We start from the raw sequence: 24,360 nt of genomic DNA on the forward strand, positions 1-24,360 counted from the left end.
ATTTCATGTTTCTAAAAAGAAATGAGCTATCAAGCCATGAAAAGACATGGAATAATCTTAAATGCATATTGCTAAGTGGAAAAAGTCAATCTGATAGGGTATATACTGCAGGATTCCAACTATATGACATTTTGGAAAAGGCAAAACTATGAAGATAGTAAAAAGATTAGTAGTTGCCAGGGGTTAGGGAGGAATGCAGGATGAATGGGAAGATTTTTCGGTCAGTAAAACTACTCTGTATTATACAATGGAGAGTACATGTCATTATAACTGCCAAAACCCATAGAATGTACAGCACCAAGAATAAACCCTAATGTAAGTTGGGTGATAATGATGTGTCAATCTAGGTTCATTGATTGTAATAAATGTACCCCTCTGGTATGGGATGTTGATATTTGGGGAGGCTCTGCATGTGTAGGGACAGGGGGTATATGGAACTCTGTATTTTCTGCTCAATTTTTCTGCAAACATAAAACTACTCTAAAAATGTTATGTTCATTAACTATTTTGTATTTTGCTTTTATATTTTAATATAAAATGTTGACTATTTTAGAATAAAAATAAGTTTTTAGAAGCATAAAATAATTTTACATTTTTGTTTAACATTGACTTTAATCTACTTTTTAAATATATATACTAAAATTTCATGTGTTCTGAATACAACTTACTATACTTATTTTGAATCTTTAAGATCTTACTCTCAACAGAACAGAAATTATGTGAAAATCTTGATGATAACAGCATGGTTTTGCTGAAATAAAGACAAGATAAACAAATTTAATGGAATAATAAAAAACACAAAAAATCCAAACAAATCATTAACGTCTTTGTAATAATAATTAAGTGTAATCATCTTAATAGTTCGTTGATATTCAGTTATAAAAACTATAGCCTCGGACTTCCCTGGTTGCCAATGCAGGGGACCTGGTCTGGGAAGATCTCGCTGCGGAGCAACTGGGCCTGTGTGCCGCAACTGCTGAGCCCGTGCGCCTAGAGCCCGTGCTCCGCAGCAAGAGAAGCCACCGCAATGAGAACCGCGCACACCGCAATGAAGAGTAGCCCCCGCTCGCCGCAACTAGAGAAAGCTGCACTCAGCAACGAAGACCCAACGCAGCCAAAAATAAATAAATAAATAAATAAATAAATAAATAAAACTCAAAACTATAGCCTGCCACACACACACACACACACACAGAGATACATTTATCTATTTAGTCACTATGAAGTATATTTTTCAAGATAGAGAAGAGTTTGTTGGCTTGGCTATAACTTTGAAATATTTAGACTTGGACGAGGGTGAGGTCCGGGAGCCCTGGTCTGGGGTCCTGGTTGGGAGGGTTCAGGCCTGGCTTCTGGGGTCCGGGCTTCCAGCAGGAAGGTGGCCCGGGGACCCGTTTTCTTGCACTGGCTGCACCGCGGGGTCTGTCATCTCGGCCAGGAGTTGGTATGCCACTCTGGGGGCTTGAAAATGCCGCCAACAACTTTACCCCTGCTAAGGGACTTCTCGCTGCATTTCTAAGCCGCTTTCCCAGAGCTACTCCCCTGAGGATCTTCTTCCGCTCGCGTGGGAGGTGGGAGCCCAGTGGAACCAAAGCAGGTTCCAGTAACCCAGCTTCTAAAGCCCTGGTGTCGCAGATGCTTGTGCTAGGGAGCGTTTGGCGGTTTATAAATGACTTAGGAGTGCTTTCAAAATCTCGTGTGTGCTGTGCGACAGCCCTGGGAAGTATTCAGAACAGGTATTAAGTCCGTTTAGAGACCTTTCATCTCCTTTGGCCAAGAGGGCTTAATGGACTTGCCCAAGGTCACACGGCTGACTTGTGATAGAGCTGCGACTACAAGGGCCATTCTTTGATACTTAGTTTTATACTTTGGGCCATTCGGAAAAAGTAGGTTAGGGTCAGATTGCTGAAAATGGCAGATTTAGGACTGTTCGGAAGTAAAACCGGCCACTAGTTCCCCATCCCCCGACCCGCTTCCTTTAACAAAGAGATGTGCCCATTATTAAAGGAAAAAAGAAAAGACCCGTTCATCCATTTCATAAACTGCAGGGATCGTAATGCCTGAGGGTTGAGACAGGTAGAGTGAACGTGGTGTAAGACATTCAGGTTGGTAAGGAACGGGAAATCATAGAACGTGTGTAAAGAGAGCAGCTGATTCTCAAATCCAGCCTGCTTTCCCCCCGTATGAATAAAGGCCCACTGTGGCCAAAGGTTCCATTTCTTAAGAGAAGCCAGAAATCTGGATTTTTTTATAATACGGCATTCCCCAAATTTCTGAAGTGTAGGCCAAATAAATTTGCCTGTGGGACTCCAGTATGCACCTTCTATGAAAGTAGATGATGTGGTTCTATCCCCACCCCATTCCTTTATCCGGCTTTTAATGAGATGCGGGCAGAAACGTTAGAAAATGTGCTTAGGCAAAAGACTTTGGGCTTAAAATCTTCCTTTTTTTTTCTTCCTGTCTGCTATTTCAAGAGAAGCTATTTCTGTCAACATTAAAACAGTGCTCTGGGTTTGGGCATTTTTGTTGCATAACCCACTAAGCTAAAATTCTTTGTCCAGAGACCTGATCTTTAAAGTACATTCCAGCTCAGTGGAAGTCAGGTTATATGTCAGATCATTGATGTAGTGTGACAACTGGGGATTTCCATTTAGAAGTAAGTGGACCATTCTCCTTACTGTGGGGATTCACTGTGGAGTCTCATTTCCACAATATTTGAATTGTATTTTTTCAAGCTAAATAACTGAGAAATTTAGTCATTTCATACAATTCAAAACTGCAATCAGCCTAACATACAAAGTTAGGGCCTAATACATCTTCACCTCATGACAACACAAGAATAAATGAAGTCTCCCGTGATCAGTTTGGGAGCCAATTTACCGCAATTGCTGTGGGTTAAAAAAAAATCACTTCTGGGTACCCAAATAACCTGACGTGATATGGAAGTTGTTAATTAGTTGAAAGCATAGGCCCCCTCTCAAAAATTATGTGTAACACTAAGCAATGTGTTCTTTAATTTTTCACCAGCACATAATAAAAATGTGAATATTGTTTGATCTTCTCAGAATGCTAACTCTACAATATTCTATGACAAACATGTTACTAATAAGAATGCAAAAACATTGTATTACTAATAACGAGAATGCCAAGCATTTACAAACACTACCAAAAGATGTTGATATTAACTGTCAGACTGTATCCTCCCAGCAACTTTGTGAGTTAAAATTTAGTGTCCTTAAACCGATTTGTAGGCAGAAAATGAGTACTAATCAGTGGAAAAACTATATTGAGACTTCTAGTCTCAGTTTTGCACTCATTTCACTTTGGCTTCCTGTTGAAAAATAAAATCTCTAGGAAAAAAAAAAAATTAAACTTCAGGTGTGTGGACTTCCATTTGTGCCCTTGCCCTGGGGCCTGCAAATGTTAGGGGAGGCTCTGGAGATGTCAGGAAGCCTGTGATGTTGGAAACCATCTTTGCACCATAAGGAGAAAATCTACCCGATAACAGAGCCAACTCAGAGAAAAGCAGAGCCAAGAAATGGAGAATGAGACTGAGAACTAGTGATATGATTAACGTCTCCGGGTCCTGAAGATCTACCCATGAAAGTTCAGTTCCTTAAGATAATAAATTCCCACTTTTTTTGCTCAAGTCGAGTTTTCTGTCATTGGTATCAAGTGTCATTCTGATTTGGTTCAGGAAAATTCGATACTTTTAAATGCAGAGTTAGCAGCAGGAGTGACAAGATAGCAGTAGGTAAGGAGAATGGGAAGGAGCTGAACTGAGGAGCTTTTGAAAAATGGGGCATGAGTGAACTGTGGCAGTAAAAGAAATATGAATGCCAGTCCAGGAATGTCAATGTAAAACATAACTTCTTAGCCTTATACCTAAGAGCAACCTAGTGGTCCACAGATAAACTAAAAACTGGTTCACAAAATTTGTATGAATATGTATATGCTGTTTTCTGGAGAGAGAGTTAATAGCTATTCACAGATCCTCAAAAACAAAACAAAACAAAACTGTGAGCTCCCATAATAAGAAATACTGCCCTACTAAATGGGGAAGTCTTCTGAAATAGTGGTGAGATGTAAAATCGAAAAGCTGTACTTTAGAGAGATTATAAAATCACTAATTATGGCAGTGACTCTCAGATTACATACCACAACCACCTGCATCACAGTCACCTGGGGCTCTTGTTTCAAATTCACATTCACAGCCCCCATCCAGACTCAGTGAACCAGAATCTCTGGGGGCAGGGCCTAGAACACTCCATTTGGAGTGTATGATAGGTCAGTATTTTGAAATTTTACATGACTTTCCCACTTGATTGATAATTCTGCAGAATTTTATGTGGAAAGCATATTCTTTCAGAATTTCAAAGGCATTGTTTCATTGTCTTTGAGCTTTAGATGTTACTGTTGAGAAATCTGATGACATTCTGATTCTTGATATTTTGTGATTTTTTTTCTCTCTGGAAGCTCTTAGGATCTATTCTTCGCCCTTTCCTTCTGAAAACTCCTGTCCTTCATTCCTGGAATTTTTCTTGAATTACTTAATTGATGATTTCTTCCCATCTGGACTGCTCTTCCAATTTTCTTTCTTTTTGAAGAGTATTTTTGTGTTACTTTGCTCAAATCTTCTGTGATTTTTCCCTCATTTCTGTGATCTTCTTTCTAATTTCCAAGAACTTTTTCTATTCCCACCCCCCTTTTTAAAAAATTTCATCCTGTTGTGGCTTCATCTTCTCTTGCCTTCCTGGGGATATTACTAAGAGTTTTTTTTTTTTTTTTTTAATGTCCTCCCTACAATGTTTGTTTCCTCCCATATTCCTTTTTCTGTTGTTCCCTTTATATTATTCAATTGTCTTGTTTGTTGTCCATGATTAAATGCAAGAGATAAAAAGTAAAGAGGGAGCTCTGAGTGGGTGCCTGGTGTTTCTGACTTTAAATTTTGCTGTAGGATGATCTGCGGGCATGTTGCCAATATCTTTGGTCAGGCACAAAGTCAGTTATATCCTGTTTTAGGTATGGTACCCGAGCAAATACCAGAGAATTCACCCTCCCCAGAGCATTAAACCTCCAAACTTCAGCCTGGGTGGGAGAGGGGCAGCTGCCCAGAGACATAAGGCTGGAGAAAGGATCTAGAGATTTCACTGCTTCTCAGGCAGCTTTCACCTATTCCCCTTTATTTTCGGACATCCTAACCTCCATCTCCCCTTCACCCCTAATTCCTGAGGCACTTCTTGTAGTTCCAGAACCTTTTGAAGATTCTGTGGTTTAAATTGCGTTGTTTCTCAAGTTTCCGCACTGTTGGGGCCTGGGGCACTTACCCCTCATACTTGTGCTTTCAAGCTTCCAAAATGTTGCTGTCATCTCCCTTCCCTTGCGGGTTGAGGTTTTCACTGGAGTTTAAGCATGGGAGGAGGCGAAATTAGAGGCCGTATTCGAACCGCTGTCTTAACTCAACAGATATCTGTATCTTCAAAATCTTTGGGCCATTCCAGCCATGTAGCACCATCATCCCTTCCAAGGCATCCTACTTCTCCATTTTGGGGACTCCCTCCAGTTTCAGGCTCCACAAGGAGGACACAACTATGACACAGAGCCGAAGAGAGGCACATAGATGGTAGGCGATATACACTTGAGTCAACTGTCTGCCGGGCACCGAGGCCCTGGCTCCCTGGGCTCGACGTGCTAGGGGCACCGCGGCCTCGGTCCCTCTCTCCCGCAGCCCCAGATCCCCCGGACTTGGCGACCGCCCAGCTCCTCCCCTGCCCAGCCGGGGAGCTCGGCCCGGCCCCTCCCCTCCCCTCCATAAAGCAGGCGCCGCCCGGGAATGCGGGACAGCTCTGCTGATTGGTGAGCCACTAGCATGGCCTGCCCGCAGCTCCGGAGCCGGCGCCTCGTTCCCTCGCTGCGCGGGGACCCGGGGCTCGCTCCTCTGCTGCTGCCGCTGCCCCTGGCGCTGCACGTCGGGCTCGGGGCCGACTGCCCGTGCCAGGCCCCAGCGCTGTGCCGTCCCATCACCCATCGCCCCGACTTCGAGGTCAGTGGCCTCTCTTTCCCCTGACGCTCCGGGTCTGGTCCTCAAGGCCCTAAGAGGAGTTACAGTAGAATAACCGAGCCCGAGAAAGAGGTGCTGGGGGCGCAAAACCAGCTTTGACCGCTCAAGGAGGGGCCTTTCTGTCCACGGATTTCCTTCAGCCTTAAAGATGAGGAAATTTTGGCTCAGAGAGGTTGAGTAACTCCTCCCAGGTCTCACAGTAAGTATTCCAACCCAGATCTGACTCCAAGTGCAAATTCCTTGCATTGCCCTGCTGTGCCTCTCCCCAGGCAGTCTGGCCAGACAAGCAAGGAGGCTGGTAAGGAGATACTCCCTAAGTAGCAAGACCCATTGGTTTCCAAGAGAATTGAGGATGAGTTTGAAAGAATCTCAGCACTCCCACAGTCCAGTGGAAGACTGAACGTTCTGCTTACTTTGCTTTTCTATACCTGCCACACAAGAAGGGGGATTAAAAATAGGTCTTTAAGTGAAAATTCCGTCTACCCACCTAAGAATTTATAAGGCCTTGGGCAGCTTTAAGCAAACACCCTTTCGGAGGTAATGTGAAGACCACTTGTCTGCCTAGAGTTTGATGACTGCACCAGGAAGTGGACACATCAGGCAGGTGGAAAAGTTCACTCCAAAAGAGCAATTCTTGTGTAAACATAGCGACAATTGCCAGTTCTTAATCTAGCAGATTACATTTGGCAGGGACATTTAAATGTCAGTTAAAAAAAGTAATATAAATTGCTTAGAAGAAGTAAAAACGGTGGAAGTGTTTACGGAGAACCTGCCTAGTGTGTAAGCCTAACATCTGAAAGACTTTCTGTAGCACCCAATACCTCTTAGTCGGTTAGGTGGCATCTGTGGGCATTTAGAAAACCAATTATGCAAAGAAGCCAAATTTTGTTCATTTGCATGTTGGTGGTTAATGGTCTTTTCTCTCTACTGACCTATATTTTTCAAAGACAAAGACTAGACTGCATTACTTTTTCCCTTATATATTCAATTGGTTCATCAAGCTATTTTTTAGGATTTCTATTATATCACAAGCTCTCTGTATATTTTTAACATATTCAATCTTAGTTATCAGAATTGAAATAGGGGTAAGGTTTGTGACATAAATATGATTCTAAGAAGTCTAAAAACAATGGGCTGTTCAGTTTCACATTTTGTAATTTTTATTATTTCAGTGGGTAACTGCCTAGTAGAAAAATGGGTTATGCACAGTTAATTCTGAAAAATAAACAAAAAACCAAAAAGGAGACAGAAAATTAGGAAAAGTCTGGTTTAATTTTTATAGCTAGCTCGCCCCACCCTCCCCCATCCATTCTCCTCACAGTGGCCCAGTGATCATAGATATCACTCTCCCTTTCTCTCTCCCCCTCTCCCTGTGTGTCTGTCTGTCTCTCTCATTTTTTAATGCAAATCTTATGATCCTCTGCTTAAAATACTTTAATGCTTCCCATTCATCTCAGGAGAAAATAGAAACTCCTCAGTGGTCTACAAAGCCCTACTTGATCCTGCCACCACCTACCTCAGTAGTTTCATCAGTTTCATCTGTTTCCATGTACTTTCAGGATTTCTGTGCTCCAGCCTCACTGACCTTCTTTTGGCTCCAGAAATTCAGAATTCTCCTGAGGTATTGAGACCTTTGCCCTTTTTTGTTCCCTCTTCTGAGAATGCTCTTTTTTGTGCATTGGTACCCCTCCTCTGTCCTGTCTAGGTCATTGCCCAGATTTCAGTCCTCCCCTAAAGAGTGTAGTCCTCAGGGAAGTTTTCCTGCCCTACCAGGGTCGCAGGTCCCCTTTATATGCTGTCATGGCGCCCTGCATTTCCGTGTAGCCCTTAACACTATTGCATTAAATAACCAATGGACCTGGTCTGTGTCACTAATGCCTAACAATATACCCTGCCTATACCTTATTGGGATTCAATAAATATTTGCTAAATCAATGAATTAACACCTTATTTGGGATAAAGTAAAAATGATCAGTGCTTCTAATATTATCTGTGGAGAAAAAAATACGGGAGAAACATAACATCCACCACCTTAGTATTTAACTTGAGCACTAGTCTAAGAAGTAAGGTTCACCAGAAATCATTCATAGTAAATGCAGCATCTATGAGTCCATCTGCAGCGGCCAGAAACTTGAGTATTTTCAACCTCCTCCCTTTCTCTTACCTTACTCATTCAGTGGGTCAGAGTCCTGTTAATTTTGCCTTCTTAGGATCTTCCAGATTTATTCATTTATCTCATAGTCTCCGCTGCTCCACAACTTTAGTTGAGGTCACCATCATCTCTTGCCTGCATTCTTCCAAAGCTTTCCTATTAGATATTCTGCCTCCAGTTTTGCCTCTTTAAACCATTTCCCACTTCAGCTGAAGGGATTTTTCTAAAATGCATACCTAAAATATGTATATTCTCTTTTTAAAACCCTTTCTCTTGGGATAATTTCTCAAGAGGGCTTCAAGTCCTTTCATGATTTAACCCTGCCTACCACCCTCAGGTTCTTCACTGTTGTCTCCCTCCAAATTTTAGGCATCAGCCATATAAACCTCCATGCTCTGCCTCCAGGCCTTGACACTTGCCACTATTTCTTCCTAGCCTACCCTCTCCTACTTTCCAGGCCCCACTAATTTCCTCCGCCACCAATTAATTGGGACCCCTATGTCTTATTCACTGTTGTACTCTCAGTGCCTGGCATATGATCAATGTTTAATTGTTACTTTGGGTGGTCAGCATGATATTCTTCTTGGTTTAAGTGAGGGTGCTTATCCCTGTTGTTTTGGCAGGTCTTTGTGTTTGATGTTGGACATAAAACTTGGAAATATTATGACTGGTCACAGATTACAACTGTGATACTTTTCTCAAATTATGACTCAGAACTTATGTGCTATGCTCATTCAAAAGGAGCCAGAGTAGTGCTAAAAGGTGAGTTACAGTTTTTACCAGATGTGTCTAAGCCAATTGGTAAGTTATACTTGCATCATCTGCTATCTTGAATTTCCAAAATATTCTCTTTTCATTTTTATATTTTTTAGCATCCTAAAATTAATCTTAGATACTGTTTAATTCATTTCTCGGGTAGACATATTTTAGAAGAATTAAGTAAACTACTGTATGGTTTTGAGGAAAATATGAATCCTAATTATCATGATGACCCTTAGCTAGCCATAGTCCATGATTTTTTCTTTTAATTTGAGAATATTACTAATTATTCATAATGGTTATTTAGAAGATTAATGACTAATGATTTTCTGTGATCTTGATATATTACTTCTTCATTTGGAAAACTTAAATTTGGGGCTTAGTATTCCAAAATTATGAGATGTTTTAAAGACATTCGGATCTCTTTGGAAGTTTGTGAAGTAAATTTTATTAAACTGTTAAAAGCATATATGTACAAAAGATGTATATTTCTTCCATAGGAGATGTATCCTTAAGGGATATCATTAATGCTACTTTCAGAGCATCCTGGATAGCTCAACAAGTTAAGCTGGCCAAAACACAATATATGGATGGAATTAATCTAGACAAGAAGTTGCTCGTTCATCACCTGAATATTATACGTTAACTGCTTTAGTCAAAGAAACTGCAGACTTTGCATTGTGAAATTGAGGGATCACAGGTAAAAATTCATTTGTTGTTTTTTGGAAACCCCTTACTTTTCCTATCAAAATGTATTCATGAAGGTATGACAAATAGAATCTCAGTTTTATTGAGTAGGAAGAGTTTCAGTACATCCTAAAAAATTTTCTGGAACTTTTGAGGTTCTTAACTAGAGAAGTTTCATAAAATTTTAAGGTGTCAAATCTGTTCTTTATTCACATCAGGATACAATACTGGAATTGCCCCACCTACTTGCCTTGCAGCAGAGTTAGAAATATTAGATAGGCAATGGGAATCAGGAAGGATTTAGCTGCCCAGGCTCTGCTTTCATCAGTGCAGGACAGAAACAGCTCTTGCCTAAGAGTAGAGGTAGTTCTGGGGAAGTGTCTCACTTGCTCCATAGACTCTGAATTACTTTGCAAAGCACCCAAGGCCCAGTAAGGCTCAAAGCCTAATTCCATAGAACTTGTCAGTGCTATGACAAAAGGCAGTATTCTTCCCTACTACCATAATGAGCATGATCAGAGAGAAGATCACAACATAAGGCATCTTGCCAGGCAATGTGTGAGCAACAGAAGGACAGTGTGGCCCCAGATCAGTGATTCTCAAAACTGGTCATACACCAAGATAACCAGGAATCTTAAAAAAATTAAACACACACACGTACACTGGATCCCACTCCCAGAGATTCTTATTCAGAGAAATGCAAACCAAAACTACAATGAGGTGTCACCTCACACCAGTCAGAATGGCCATCATTAAAAAGTCTACAAATAATAAATGCTGGAGAGAGAGTGGAGAAAAAGGAACCCTCCTACACTGTTGATGGGAATGTAAATTGGTGCAGCCACTATGGAGAACAGTATGGAGATTCCTTAAAAAACTAAAAATAGAGTTGCCATATGATCCTGCAATCCCACTCCTGGGCACATACCCAGACAAAACTATAATTCGAAAAGATATATTCACCTCAGTGTTCATAGCAGCACTATTTACAATAGCCAACACATGGAAGCAACCTAAATGTCCACTGATAGATGAATGGATAAAGAACATGTGGTATATATACACAATGGAATGATCACACTCAGCCATAAAAAAGAATGAAATAGTGCCATTTGCAGCAACATGGATGGACCTAGAGATTATCATATTAAATGAAGTAAGTCAGACAGAGACAAATATCATATGTTATCACTTATATGTAGAATCTAAAAAATGATACAAATAAACTTATTTACAAAACAGAAATAGACTCACAGACAAAGAAAACAAACTTATGATTACCAAAGGGGATAGCGGTGTGGGGGAGGTAGGGGGGAGATAATTAGCAGTTTGGGATTAACAGATATACACTACTATATACAAAACAGATAAACAAAAAGGACCTACTGTATAGCACAGGGAACTATACTCAATATCTTGTAATAACCTATAATGGAAAAGAATCTGAAAAAGAATAGGTATATATATATGTACAACTGAATCACTTCGCTGTACACCTGAAACTAACACAACACTGTAAATTAACTATACGTCAATAAAAAAGTATATTACAGAAATTATAAAGGAACACATTAGGATGTTTCCTTCTTAAAAAAAAACTATACAATAATTTGTTAGTGGACACACATAAAAAATGATGTAAATTTTGACAGCCAAAACATAAAATGTTGGGTGGTGGAGTATAAAAATGTAGAGCTTTTTTATGTGTTCTAAGTTGTTAACAGTTTAAAATAGACTGTTGTAACTGTAAGATGTTTTAAAAAATTATTTTATTTCAATATAATTGACATATATAGTATTACATTAGTTTCAGGTATACAACATAATGATTTGATATTTGTATATATTGCAAAATGATCACCACAATAAGTCTAGTTAACATCCATCACCATACATAGTTACAAAATTTTTTTTAATGTAAGCCACATGATAACCACAAAGCAAAGACCTACGTTAGATATACAAAAGAAAATCAGAAAGGAATCAATCATGCCACTACAGGGAATCACAAATCACAAAGGAAGAGAGCAAGAAAAAAAGTAAGGAAAAAAGGAATTAGAAAATAGCCAGAAAACAATTAACAAGATGGCAATATTACGTAGAAATCTATCAATAATTACTTTAAATGGAAATGGACTAAATTCTCGAATCAAAAGACACAGAGTGGCTGAATGGATTAAAAAAAACAACAAGATCCAACTATACGCTGCCTATAAGAGACTCACTTCAGCTTTAAGGACACACATAGACTAAAAATGAAAGGATTGAAAAAACTAGTTCCAGGCAAATGGAAACCAAAAGTGAGCAGGGGTAGCTATATTTATATCAGACAAAATAGACTTTAAGCCAAAAATGGTAACAAGAGACAAAGTTCATTATATAATTATAAAAGGGTCAGTTCATCAAGAAGATATAACAATTGTAAATATTTATTGTGGGTGCTCCACATCAGAGCACCCAAATATATTAAATAAACACTAAGATATCTGAAGGGAGAAATGGACAGCAATATAATAATAGTAGAGGACTTTAGTACTCCACTTTCAGCAATGGACAGATTATTCAGACAGATAATCAATAGGGAAACATCAATAAGGAAACTGTAGTTAGATACAGTTAGGCTGGTAAAAGGTATAAACTTTGTTGTAAGATGAATAAGTTCTGAGGATTTAGTGCATAACGTGATGACTATAGTTGACTGTACTGTATTGTATAATTTGAAATTTGCTGAGAGTAGAATTTTAGTGTTATCACCAAAATAATAAATAAATAATAAATAATAAATAAATAAATAAGGTGATGGCTATGTTAATTAACTTGATGGGAATACTTTTACATATATATGCATATCATCATGTTGTACACTTAAAATATATTACAATTTTACTTGTCTATTATACCTCAGTAAAGCTGAGAAAAAACTGCTAGGCTAGACAGTGAGTTTTTTGAAGGCAGGGACCAGTTCCCTGATGTCTAACACAATGTTTAAAAATTACTTATTGAATATATGAATGATACCTGCCTTTCAAAATTTTAAATCTAGTTAAGTAGGATATATATAGTATAAACTAATGACTCTAAATCTATCTCAGAATCACCTGGGAGTGCTTGTTAAAAATATGCCCAGAAGTTGATTCTGGCGTAGATTCTAGGAACTGTATTTTTACCAAGTGTGATAGGTGATTCTGGTGTAGTTGGTCAACATGAGAATCACTGGAAAAATAATAAATGATGTAACGATCAACATCTCTGTGGCTTTATACAAGTAGGGAAGGTTTGTCAGTGTGGAATTCAGCTTTGCAGATGAGTACAATTTAGATCAAGAATAGCAAATACCTGGTATGCAGGCCACCATACTCCTCTCCTCACACATTTTGGTCTCAGAAACTTTTCCTTCATTCTTAGATTGCTGTTGTTAATAGGGTAGAATTAATGTATGGGAACTTATTTGCTAGTCCTGATTAAGCTATAGTGAAAGAGCAAGGGGGAAGAGACTGAGCAAAGACTTTGCAGTAGGAATGTCTATTTCCATGTTTGAGGGGCAAGTAGAGAATTTGGGCTACTATGTCAAGTTCATGTTAGTTAAGTTAGTGGGAAGTACAGTTGCCAAGATGAACCAGATTGTGGAAGATCCAGGATGTGACACTGAAGAGTATGCATTTTATTCTGTATGTAATGGGTAATGTGTTTAGAAAGTATTTGGGGAAGATTATTTATAGTAATACGTAAAAAAATCTAGAGGAGAAAGAGAGACCTGTAAGGACTAAGCCAGTAATCCAATAACTTGGAATTTATGGTTTGAATTGGGATGATGGCATAACCCTAACACTCAGCAAGTGTTCAATATTAATTGAATTAATTAATGGAAAGGAATGGGCAGAACAACTGTGAGAGGCCACCCAAAGGAAAATGTGAGATTAGTTATGGGGTGTGAGGGAAGAAGAGTCAGAAAATGGCCCAAAGGTTCTTAAACTGGTGACCAGAAAAAAAATGACTAATATAGAGTCCCAGGAAGGAGAAATGAGTTTTTGGGAAAAGATGATAATTTAGGATTATAGAATTTGTGATCACAGAATTAAAGAGCTAGAAGTGCTCTTGAAGAATTCTTTCTACACCTTCATTGTTACATGTGGGAAAACAGATCAGATATTTAAAATGAAATAACCTAGTTATAAGAGAGCCAAGATAAGAACCAAAGTCTTTTGATTTGTTTTCTAATATACTAAAGCTGCCTTCTCAAAAATATGAGATTAACCATGACAGGAAACCCAGGTGAAAATATTCTCACTGCTCAGGAGGAAACCTAGGTGAAAATATTCTCACTGCTCAGGAGAGAGGTAAGGACTTACAAAATGGATTTGAAATTTACCTGCTTAGAGGTAATCACTTTCTCTATTACCTTATTATACTTCCATTTTGTAAGAGGGGACAGCGATAAAATGAAGTCCAATATGTAAAAATTTCACTTTATAACCTATTTTGCTGGAGAGCTTTGGGGAAAGCCTATACTTAAAAAGCAGAGCTTCCTTTAGTGTTAATAATGAAAGAATTATAGAGAGAATTTTGAGAAAGTCCTAAAAAGAGTTATAGTAGAATAAATTAGCCAAAGTGTAAAAATTTAACTAAAATACCTCAATTTTTTGTAATATTAATCAATACATTTATTGAGAGCCTAATTAAGAAGAAAACTTTTAATGAAGCTTTAGAATGTTTGCAGACATATATTAATAAAATAAAGCTAATTAATATTCAGTTAAGGCAATAAATCTTTTTTTTTTTTACATTAGGTCTCGGAACTTATTTATTTTATAACTGAAAGTCTGACCCTTTGACCAACATCTTAAGGCAATAAATCTTTTAAAGAGATTCATCCTTATTGAGGACTGGCTCACTATTCAAAATGAAAGATAATTTAACACTAAAGTTTTATTTGAATATTTCCATAAAATAAGACCATTTAAGTGATTTGTTCAACATTTTGAGTTGATTAATTTATACTTGTAGCCATAAAACACCACTACTCTTTAACTATAATGTTGGACTAAACTTACCATGTAAAGTAATTGTAAATCAAGGGCTCAAACTGCCAACATAGTCCAGTAAGCTTGTGCCAAGAGATGACCTATTTAGCTTGCACGATATTTTTAAGAACTTTTGTATTTGAATTCTTTTAGTGTGCTTTTACTCTCTAGTTGCTTATAGGCCCTACCACACCCTACTGTGATTACACCAGTTTCCTTCAATCAGTCGAGTTGCTAGTCTGTCCTCTGAAGGCATGTGACTTAAAAACTCCTCTTCTACACAGTGCCTGCTCCTGGTCATTGTATATGTCCAAATATGCCCGGGTCCAAATATATGTCCATTATCTAAATATATGTCCAAAACATTGTCCAAAATATATGTCTGGGTCAGTCCGTGTAGGCAAAAAATATATTTCTTAGAATTGTTCTAGTTCCATACATGTCAAACCTTACGTCAGACACATAAGTGGTTCTTTTTGAGGTGGGGAGTAATATGAGGCAAGAGAATATATAATCAACAAAACATCTGCCATAATATGCATATTTGATCATGTTCATAAAATGGTTTTCCCACAGGTAACCTTTGATGTATCTTGGTCTCCAAACTGTGTAGGTAGGAGGTGCTATAATTATACCAGAATTGCAGATGCTTGTGACTTTCTCTTTGTGATGTCTTATGGTGAACGAAGTCTGGTCTGGTCACAATGTGTTGCAGGAGCCAATTCTCCCTATACTAAGACATTAACTGGTAAGAATTCACAAAACAATCAGTTATCAGCAATATTAATTCTATAACCTCAAACATTAAGATATATTTTAGTATTTCTAAGTCATTTGTATACCTTTTCCATTTGTAATGCGTTCTTGAAACATATAAAAACCTCCTTTTTTTTTTAACTTATTTTATTTATTTATTTATGGCTGTGTTGGGTCTTCGTTTCTGTGCGAGGGCTTTCTCTAGTTGTGGCAAGCAGGGGCCACTCTTCATCGCGGTGCATGGGCCTCTCACTATCGCGGCCTCTCTTGTTGCGGAGCACAGGCTCCAGACGCGCAGGCTGAGTAATTGTGGCTCACGGGCCTAGTCGCTCCGCAGCATAAGACCTCTTAATTTGAGAGCTTTAAAGTTTACAAAAAGTTTTAAAGTTCTGAAGTTTTCAATTACCTCTAAAAAATCTTGGGAGGAAGGTGTATTATATTAACCCTCTATTATAGATGAGATGAAGGGTGTTAAGTTCTCATGATTGCACAGCTATTAAGTATTATATGGTTGGAACTCAAGTAGGTGTTCTAACTTCAAGTCAACACTCTTGTCAGAAAGTTACACGAAGAAGATATTTGCTTACTTAGAATTTGATAGAATATTTTTGTTGAAATAACCAATGTTAAATAATTTAATAGCAAAGGTATCTATAATGTGAGTACATATTATACATGATTGATAGGATTGGCTTTATCTTATTTGGCATTTACTATTAGTACCCATGCTACATTAAAAATTATATTCCTATTAGAATTAAGAGTACTTCTGTTCTGTCATTCATATGATGTGGCCTTTGCATTATCCTTTCCAAAGTTTGGATTGGTTTGTATCCCATCAACCAATTGAATTAAAGATTGCTTGCTATCTTTTGGACTTAAGTGAGATTTTCTGGGATAGTTAGCATAGATTTAAGTGTTGAGTAATAAATAAAAATTATTTTCTTTTTCATATAGAGGTAAAATCATAGAACCTGGCCTCATTTTATCATGTCCTAATTGTCTGGATAGAATAGTCTGATCATAAGCATATACTATTTAAAATTTGAAAAATAATTTGTGTTATAATACAAAATAATTATTTAACCCAATGTTTGCCAACTGTGTTTATGAAAGAGATGATAATTATGTATATCAATAAAAGGTTCATTATCAAATATGTTTGGGAAATGATGCATACTCCACCCCTCTCTTGGATATTTAACAGTACACAATAACTTTAAAGCCTCTGAAAAACAGCAAATTTACTCAACATTCTAGCTAATCTTGGAACATATCTTGGTGGGAAAACATAATTTGCAGCATGGGCAAGAAAGGGATTGATAGTACCAGGAATTTGTTCGTTTTTCTCTTTGTTTCCTATAACTACAGATTATCTGCTGCTACAGAGTAAGATGCGGTCATTCCTTATCCCAAGCTGTAATCCATGCTTATAGGATATTGATAAAATGTGGAACACTTGTGTGTTCTGTAGGTAATTGTGAGACCACACCTGCCAGAAAGTTTAAGACTTACAGAACTTTTTTAAAGCTTTAGAATCTAGAATATCAAATCCATGCCTTAGCAGTTAATAGACACAATTAGCATGCTTTCCTAAAATGTGTCATTGTTACTAAAATATGTCATTGTTCCCAAAATTAAATTTTGTGAATATTTTGCTTCAATTTGATCTAAATTGTTTTGAATGTTTTCTGTTATTCAAAAAGAAATTGTTTAGAAAGTGATACCAAATTTATAATTCTTAAGAGATGACTTTTATAATATATTCGAGTAACACCATATTAGTATTTTACATAAATGTACCTGTTGTTACAAACTTGGATTCTGAGTGGTTGCATAGCTTGTATGAACACATTAGTAGACATATGAAGAGAAAAAAATATGCTTTTTCTGTCCCTATTTGATTAGGATATGATGACTACATCAAGATAGGCATTAACCCTAAGAAACTTGTAATGGGTATTCCCTGGTATGGTTATGATTATACCTGCCAAAATCTATCAGCGGTAAGAACAGATCATTTCTTACGCAATTTTTTTCTCTTTCTATTATATTTTTTAGAGTCTGTTTTGTTTCCTCTATATAAACTTCATTTTATTTAGAATTTATAAATTTCTCTCTCTATAGAATATATATACTTTATTGAGAATTTATTTAATATAGTTTGAGACTAAAAAGTAGACAGTTTATTTTAAATAATTAAATCCCACACAAGTTTCTGAATATTACATTTCTATTTAATAATGAAATTCAACTTTTATTCCATATAGTCAGGTTATCTATTTATAGTATATATTTTATATCTAATAAATAATTTTATTATATTTTTGGATTTGCTTAATTGCTTAAGATTTGCTTAATTGATAATCTATAACATGAACATTTTTGCATTTCTAGAATCATGTTTGTACCACTGCAAAATACCCTTGTAAAGATGCTGTATACCGTCAGGTGGCCTATCAAATGATCATGAAGCAAGAAAATAGTTCTACTTCTGGAAGACTGTGGGATAAAAATCAGCAGTCTCCTTATTATCACTGTGAAGTAAGACTTTTCACAAGTTATCCATCTTTAGTTTTCATAATTGCATATTTTCATAATTACATATTTGAAAGTAAGATTTTGTATCAGTTTTCTTATAGGGTACAACATGCAGACTTGCTGTTTACATGAGTAGACTTGTCTTTGAATCTGTGTAATCAGGAACTTTACTTCCCTTGTGAGCAATTCAAGTTATACTAATAGTGGAACTGCTCTGCATGGGCCACTTGTCATTTTAGATGATATAATAAAAACATGTGTGTCACAAACAGGATTTCCTTAAGAGTTGACAATTATAAATGATGTCTGTGGCTTTTGAAAGAGCTTTGGGCCAAAACAGGTTACTTGCTCTGAAAACCTCTAATTCAAAGTAGCCTCAAAATTCTGATGAGGCTCTTATATAGGGAGGAATGAGGCTGAGAACAGAGGTGTCATCAGGGACTTCACAATGGAAAATGGTACCATTTCAAATTTATTCCACAATTCAAACTATGTGATATTCAACAAAATTAAAAATTAGAGACAGAAAAATATTACAAACAGAGTAAATGACTAGCAGTTCTGTCAGGTAGTGTTTGATAAATAGGAATTGCCATACCAAAGGGACAAAGAAAAGTTATCTTTTCCATAGTTTACCTTTAGCATAATAAAAACTTTTTCACACCTCAAAAATCTAAGTACAAACCATCTTTAATGTACCTTGAATTATGTTACTACAAAAGGAACCCTAAAATGATATGATGAACGTTAATTCCAGTAAGAATTTATATTTCTTTCTAATGGTCTGGTACCCATCTACAAAAGAATGACTGCAAATATACATATTTAATAAATTATAATTGATATACATGTACATGCCTGTATATCAACTATGTAGAAAGCTTTAGTGTAGAGCTTTTTAAACTTTAGAATCTAAAGTATAAACATTAAACTAGGGTATACTGTGATCTTGTCTTTACCAAACAGTATTTATAGAACTCTGTTCTGGGAACTGTTAATAACACATAGACACACACACACCCACACACACTAGTGGTTACCAGTGGGAAGAGTGGGGGCGATGGGCAAGATAGGGGTGGGGTAGTGGGAGGTACAAACTGTTGGGTATAAGATAGGCTCAAGGATGTATTGTACAACACAGGGAATATAGCCAGTATTTTGTAATAACTGTAAATGGAAAGTAACCTTTAAAATTGTATAATTTTTTTTTTCATTTTAAAGAATATACTAAAAAAACACAAACACACACAAATACACACGCATGTGCCATGGCCAAATATATTTGGAAAACACTACAAACTGTAAGTCTCTCTTGGAGATTTATAATGTATAACATTATATTCAAGGATTTAAGATGTACTACAGTACATAAAGCCATTTAATTGTTTAACATAGAACCCTGTTTCCTAGCACTCTTAGAAACATGCAAGGGAACAGTGTTTCATGGATATCAGTTTGGTAAAGGGTTTGTTTAACCAATTATACATAGTTTGGAAATATGTAATTTAGAATAAATAGTTTAGCCTATGATGTACTGTTTTTTGTAATTCCTGACTTATTTTTTCCTTAATGCATAAGAAGACACATTCTTTAAGATTTTAGAACTCAGGAAACATCTTGATGAGCCTTGAAAATCATTCATTTAATGGCACTTCAGACAACCATCTATAACCAATTTGTCTTCTTCATTCATTGTAAGATTCCACAGCAACCCAAATCAAGTTTCTGTTTTAACGGAAGAGAATCATTCTGCTTTCTTATGCTGTCTCAGCAATAGCAGCTTCATCTTGCACTCAATATTCTTGGAGGCATACATTCCTTAACCAGGCATCTGTCAAACTTACATATACTCAGTTTTTTATCCTTTGATCCTTCACTATTTGAGGCATTTGAAATTTCTTAACATATCAAAAAAGCTCAAAGTACTAGCTAGAATGATGGCAAAATTCAAAGGTGCATGTCTTTGGGTTTGTCCCTGACTCTACAAAAATAAATCTTTCTAGTTGCCTTTTAATATTGAATCACAATTGGAACTAGAGCATGTATAGCTTTTTCTAGTTCTAAAGATTTTAAAGAATGGAATATAAGATACAGTATGAGATATGCTTGTATGTAATGAATCTACTGTACTTAAATATGCCATAGCTTATTCATTTACCAAGTGACTATTGTCCTTTAAAGCAGTCATCTTAGGAGATGATTCTAATTCTCGTGGTGCTACCATAAATAGAAATATTACTGGTATTCATTGAGAATTGTCTTGAAAGAGTTCCCCAGACGTATATAAAAATCAGTAAATTATTTTAAATCACAGATCATTCTATTTTTACTTCCTATCTTTTTCTCTTCCTTTACCCTTTTGCCTAATTCTGCTCCTTTCCTCTTTCTTTTATCCTTTATCCATAGCTTATATACCTTCTAAAAGAGACTGTGTTTAGTACTAGATAGAGGCAAGTGATGCTGGGGAGAAGGACTTTACAGGGTGGAAGGTGAGCATAAGACTAGTTTGTGGTTCTTAGGTGTGTGCCTAAGTCACCCATGGGGTCCAGACCCAACAGGCTCTTAGACTCAATTCTGTAAGACCTAGAAAAGGAGATGTTTTCTTTGTCCACTGCCATTCATCATAAACAAAATCACCTGTTGAGCTCCTAACTAGGCACATCTCCAGGAACTGTAAGGAAATCCAAAAAAGTATATAAGCTGGTTTTAGAGGACAAAAGCAGTGATTCTCCTTAACCTTGGCTACATATCAGAATTACCTAATGGAACATTAAAACATAACATAAGGAAACAAATAAATATATGTTATAGCACTAGCCCTGGAAGATTTTGATTCAATAGGTTTCATGTGGTATGGGTCCCAGGAATCTGTTTTTAAAAGCCCTCACAAGTGATTCAGATGTGTACAGTACATCTTGGTTGATAATCATCAGATCAGAGCAAGGAAAGAATCTTAGGGCATGAGAAGGACTTTAAATAGGATATACTGGGAGGCTCATTTGTGTGATCTCTATTGTTGTAAAAGTGCCACAAGCAATGATATCTAGAGAGTATTATATATAGAACCATGGAAAGTATGTATGCCCTAAAATTTTTATTATTTCATTGTATCCTTCTTGAATCATTGGATTTAAGAGACACGTTTCCCTCTTACTGCATTGAATACTTTAAAGTTACATTTTAATTTATTTGTATAGGATCAGGCTGGACATTTTCATCAAGTGTGGTATGATGACCCTCAGAGCATTTCTCTAAAGGCAGCATATGTACAAAACCATGGCTTACTTGGCATTGGCATGTGGCATGCAAACTGTCTTGACTACTCTGGAGATGCTATAGCCAAACAGCAAACTGAAGAAGTGTGGAAAGCCTTAAAACCAAAGCTGTGACAGAGATGAACATCTTTTGTTAAACTATTAAGGTTTAGAAAAATGATCTGTTTAAACAGATCTAGTTTCTTGAAGAGATTAAAAAATATATACCTTTTTTCACATTGCTATATATTTTAGTTATTAGTGTACTCAAAAACAGATAAAGAATAAAGAAATGCTTTGATTGTTTGAATTTGAAAAATACATACCTATTTATATCTTCAGTGTACAACAACATAAAGGTAAGAAACAAGTCAACCTACCATATCAAATATTCCTCTGTATGATGTTTAATATTATAGTTGGGAACAATTGCTTTCACAATTTTATTATGCTATAATTTCCCCCATATTAAAATATATGCTTACCAATCAATGCTAATTTTTAAAATATGTGTAATTTGAGTAGAAATTTTTTGCTTAGAAATACATTTTTAAAAATTTAGTCTTTGGGGGCTTCCCTGGTGGCGCAGTGGTTGAGAATCTGCCTGCCAATGCAGGGGACACGGGTTCGAGCCCTGGTGTGGGAAGATCCCACATGCCGCGGAGCAACTGGGCCCGTGAGCCACGACTACTGAGCCTGCGTGTCTGGAGCCTGTGCTCCCAACAAGAGAGGCCGTGATAGTGAGAGGCCTGTGCACTGCGATGAAGAGCGGCCCCCGCTTGCCGCAACTAGAGAAAGCCCTCGCACAGAAACGAAAACCCAACACAGCCAAAAATAAATAAATAAATAAATAAATAAATAAATAAATAAATAAAAATTTAGTCTTTGGGAATCAGTTTGCTCTATATTTTTTATTCAATAAATCTAAATTTAAAACCTGCAATTTTGTGTCTCTAGGTTCATTTGATGCAAATCATTTTTCTCCTTCCTGATTCCGTATAGCACTCATGTTCTCTGAGTCACTTGAATTAAACTCACTTATGCCTTCGGGGGGGGGAGAATAATGAATATAAAGGATCAAAATACTTAGAAAATACAAGAAGATAACTTAGTAGTAATATTTTGAATTAGTAGGTTAGAGCCACCTAATATTTTCCAACTAAATTATTTTTTTGAGGTTATATCTGAAATGTTTATGAAAAACTTGGTGTTGAACCCGATTCTATTCGTTGGCATTTACCCTTCCAATTATTAATATTCCTTCATTTATGGACATCTATAATATATTTCTTGGTTAGTTTTGATTCCATGGTTAAATTTTTTCATTTTCTATATCTGCATTTTACTTTTAATTATCTAAAGACATTGGTTTCTCAACTGTTTTTTTCTTTCTAAAAGAGAGATTTTGTGCAAAGAAATGTACAGAGGTCTCAGTTTCCTTTCTCAAGGCAATTAAGAAGAATATTGTGTAGAACTTATATTAGTTCCTATAAATACTTAGATTAGAAATCTGCATCCTTAAACTCTGGATTTACATAAATCCTGCCTTCCCTGTACATTTTCCCCTCTCCAAATTGGAATAAATGACAATTCAGTCATCTGTTATGAGACTATTTCATTTCCTACTTGCACAATTATTTATGGCAAAGTAAAACCAACCATTTTCCATAGTACTTGTTGAATTACTATTGTCTCTGTATTTTTTAAATAAATTTTAAAAATTTAAATTCTTAGTACTAATTTCTACATAGCTGTAGATGCAAGTTAGATTCATATTTATTAAAATATGATTTTTCATATTACAGTCATTCTAGGTATTACATTTTAAGACTATTAAAAAATAGTACTGTAATATAGTACTGTAAAATAATATGTAACACATCTGAAACCTTCAAAAATAGTCAAATAGATACCATTTTGCTTTCTTACGTCTAATATTTCCTGAAACACTGTATAATAACCACATGAAAAGGGAAAAGATGTAAAACTTATAATTTATATGAAAACAAGGAGAACAATGGTTAAACAAATCTGTTCAAGTAAGTAAATTTTTTAACAAATAAAAATTTTAAGTTAACATACCTTATTGAGATTCAAAAGATGTATTAAATTTCTTCTGGGCCAGTTCAGCTTTCAATGTGCGTAAATCTGAAACTGCTTGTTTTCTCACCTATAAAAGAACAATTGACTTTCAAAAATGAACTTTTATCTTACCTTTCTAAAATTATATAATCATCATATAAATAAGGGTTTTTATAACGGCTTTCATGTCTTCTCTCATCTGCCTTCAATGCCTTCACTTGCACTGGATTACTATGGTAAATGTGTAGTTCATAAGTTCCTTTGAATAAGCATGCTAGATATGCTACCAAATAATTTCATTTATTAGTATATAGGCATGATAAAATTAAACGGTTCTAAAAAACTAGAGAAAGAATTTTATCTTTTGCTTATTTCAAAATCTGTTCTCATTGTGCAAAGAAAGTAGTAAAAACAAAAACAAAAAACCTCTGCCTCCTAAAAAAAATTCCAAAAAACCTTAATTCCCAGCCCTTAGAAACTGAATAAGTACTTAAGAAATATAAGTGTGACAAGTGCTCTTCTAAGTGTACTTTGATACTTTCAAATTTTTAATTGAAGCAGATACTGTTATTTCTCCCCATTTTACAGTTGAGGAAACTGAGATGCCTAGAAGTTAAGTAACTTGCTCAAGGCATAAAACTAGTAAGTGGCACAGCCAGGATTCAAACTTAAACCATCTGGTACCAGAGCTCTTGCTATTCCAAGTACTGTCTGTAGACCAGCAGCATATGCATCACCTGGGAGTTTGTTAGTACTGAAGACTTTCAGGCCTCCCCTCAGACCTACTGAGTCAGATCCTGCTAATTTTAACAGGATCCCCAGGTGACATTACATTGAACTTTGAGAAGCATTGATTGTACTATATTATCTTGAACATGGTTGCAACAGTCAAGCTAGATTTTCTGCCCCTTAGTTCTGTATCTTATGGGTAGTTGGGGTAAACCATTCAGAAATCAATAATAAATTCTTATAATGTCTACTATGTGACAATTAGGCACTATGGTTAAATGTAGGATTTTTTCCCCCCAGTGCGTAAGCTGAAAACTT

The 24,360-nt window shown here is 36.4% G+C and overlaps 2 protein-coding genes and 1 pseudogene across 13 annotated transcripts in view; 1 reads left to right on the plus strand and 2 right to left on the minus strand.

The window, feature by feature from the left end:
* LOC309604767 (dolichyl-diphosphooligosaccharide--protein glycosyltransferase subunit TMEM258 pseudogene) overlaps window positions 1-15,239 on the minus strand; it is a 42,704-nt pseudogene extending 27,465 nt beyond the window's left edge. Inside the window, exon 1 of the transcript XR_014249726.1 lies at window positions 12,996-15,239. The product of XR_014249726.1 is annotated as a dolichyl-diphosphooligosaccharide--protein glycosyltransferase subunit TMEM258 pseudogene (transcript). The remainder of the gene's footprint in view (window positions 1-12,995) is intronic.
* On the plus strand, window positions 5,821-23,306 carry CTBS (chitobiase). Its single transcript, XM_082408657.1, is given in 9 exon segments — window positions 5,821-6,043; window positions 8,837-8,975; window positions 9,473-9,577; window positions 9,580-9,643; window positions 9,645-9,672; window positions 15,257-15,428; window positions 17,345-17,442; window positions 17,834-17,980; window positions 21,175-23,306. Coding segments are annotated over 9 exon segments (1,119 nt in total). The 5' UTR covers window positions 5,821-5,869; the 3' UTR covers window positions 21,367-23,306.
* SPATA1 (spermatogenesis associated 1) overlaps window positions 15,286-24,360 on the minus strand; it is a 52,509-nt gene continuing 43,434 nt past the window's right edge. For 8 of the 11 annotated variants that reach the window (XR_014249333.1, XR_014249334.1, XR_014249335.1 and 5 more), the window contains one exon: window positions 23,314-23,401. Coding sequence is in view for 3 of the 11 variants with exons in the window: in XM_082408661.1 (XP_082264787.1) it covers window positions 23,315-23,401 (87 nt within the window). In the remaining 8 variants the exon portion in view is untranslated. Of the gene's footprint in view, window positions 15,426-23,313; window positions 23,402-24,360 lie in introns of those variants that run through there. The other 3 variants (XM_082408661.1, XM_082408660.1, XM_082408659.1) reach the window with 3 other exon arrangements.

This window comes from Balaenoptera borealis, assembly GCF_965194805.1.
Source record: "Balaenoptera borealis genome assembly, chromosome: 1".
Classification (NCBI taxonomy): Eukaryota; Metazoa; Chordata; class Mammalia; order Artiodactyla; family Balaenopteridae; genus Balaenoptera; species Balaenoptera borealis.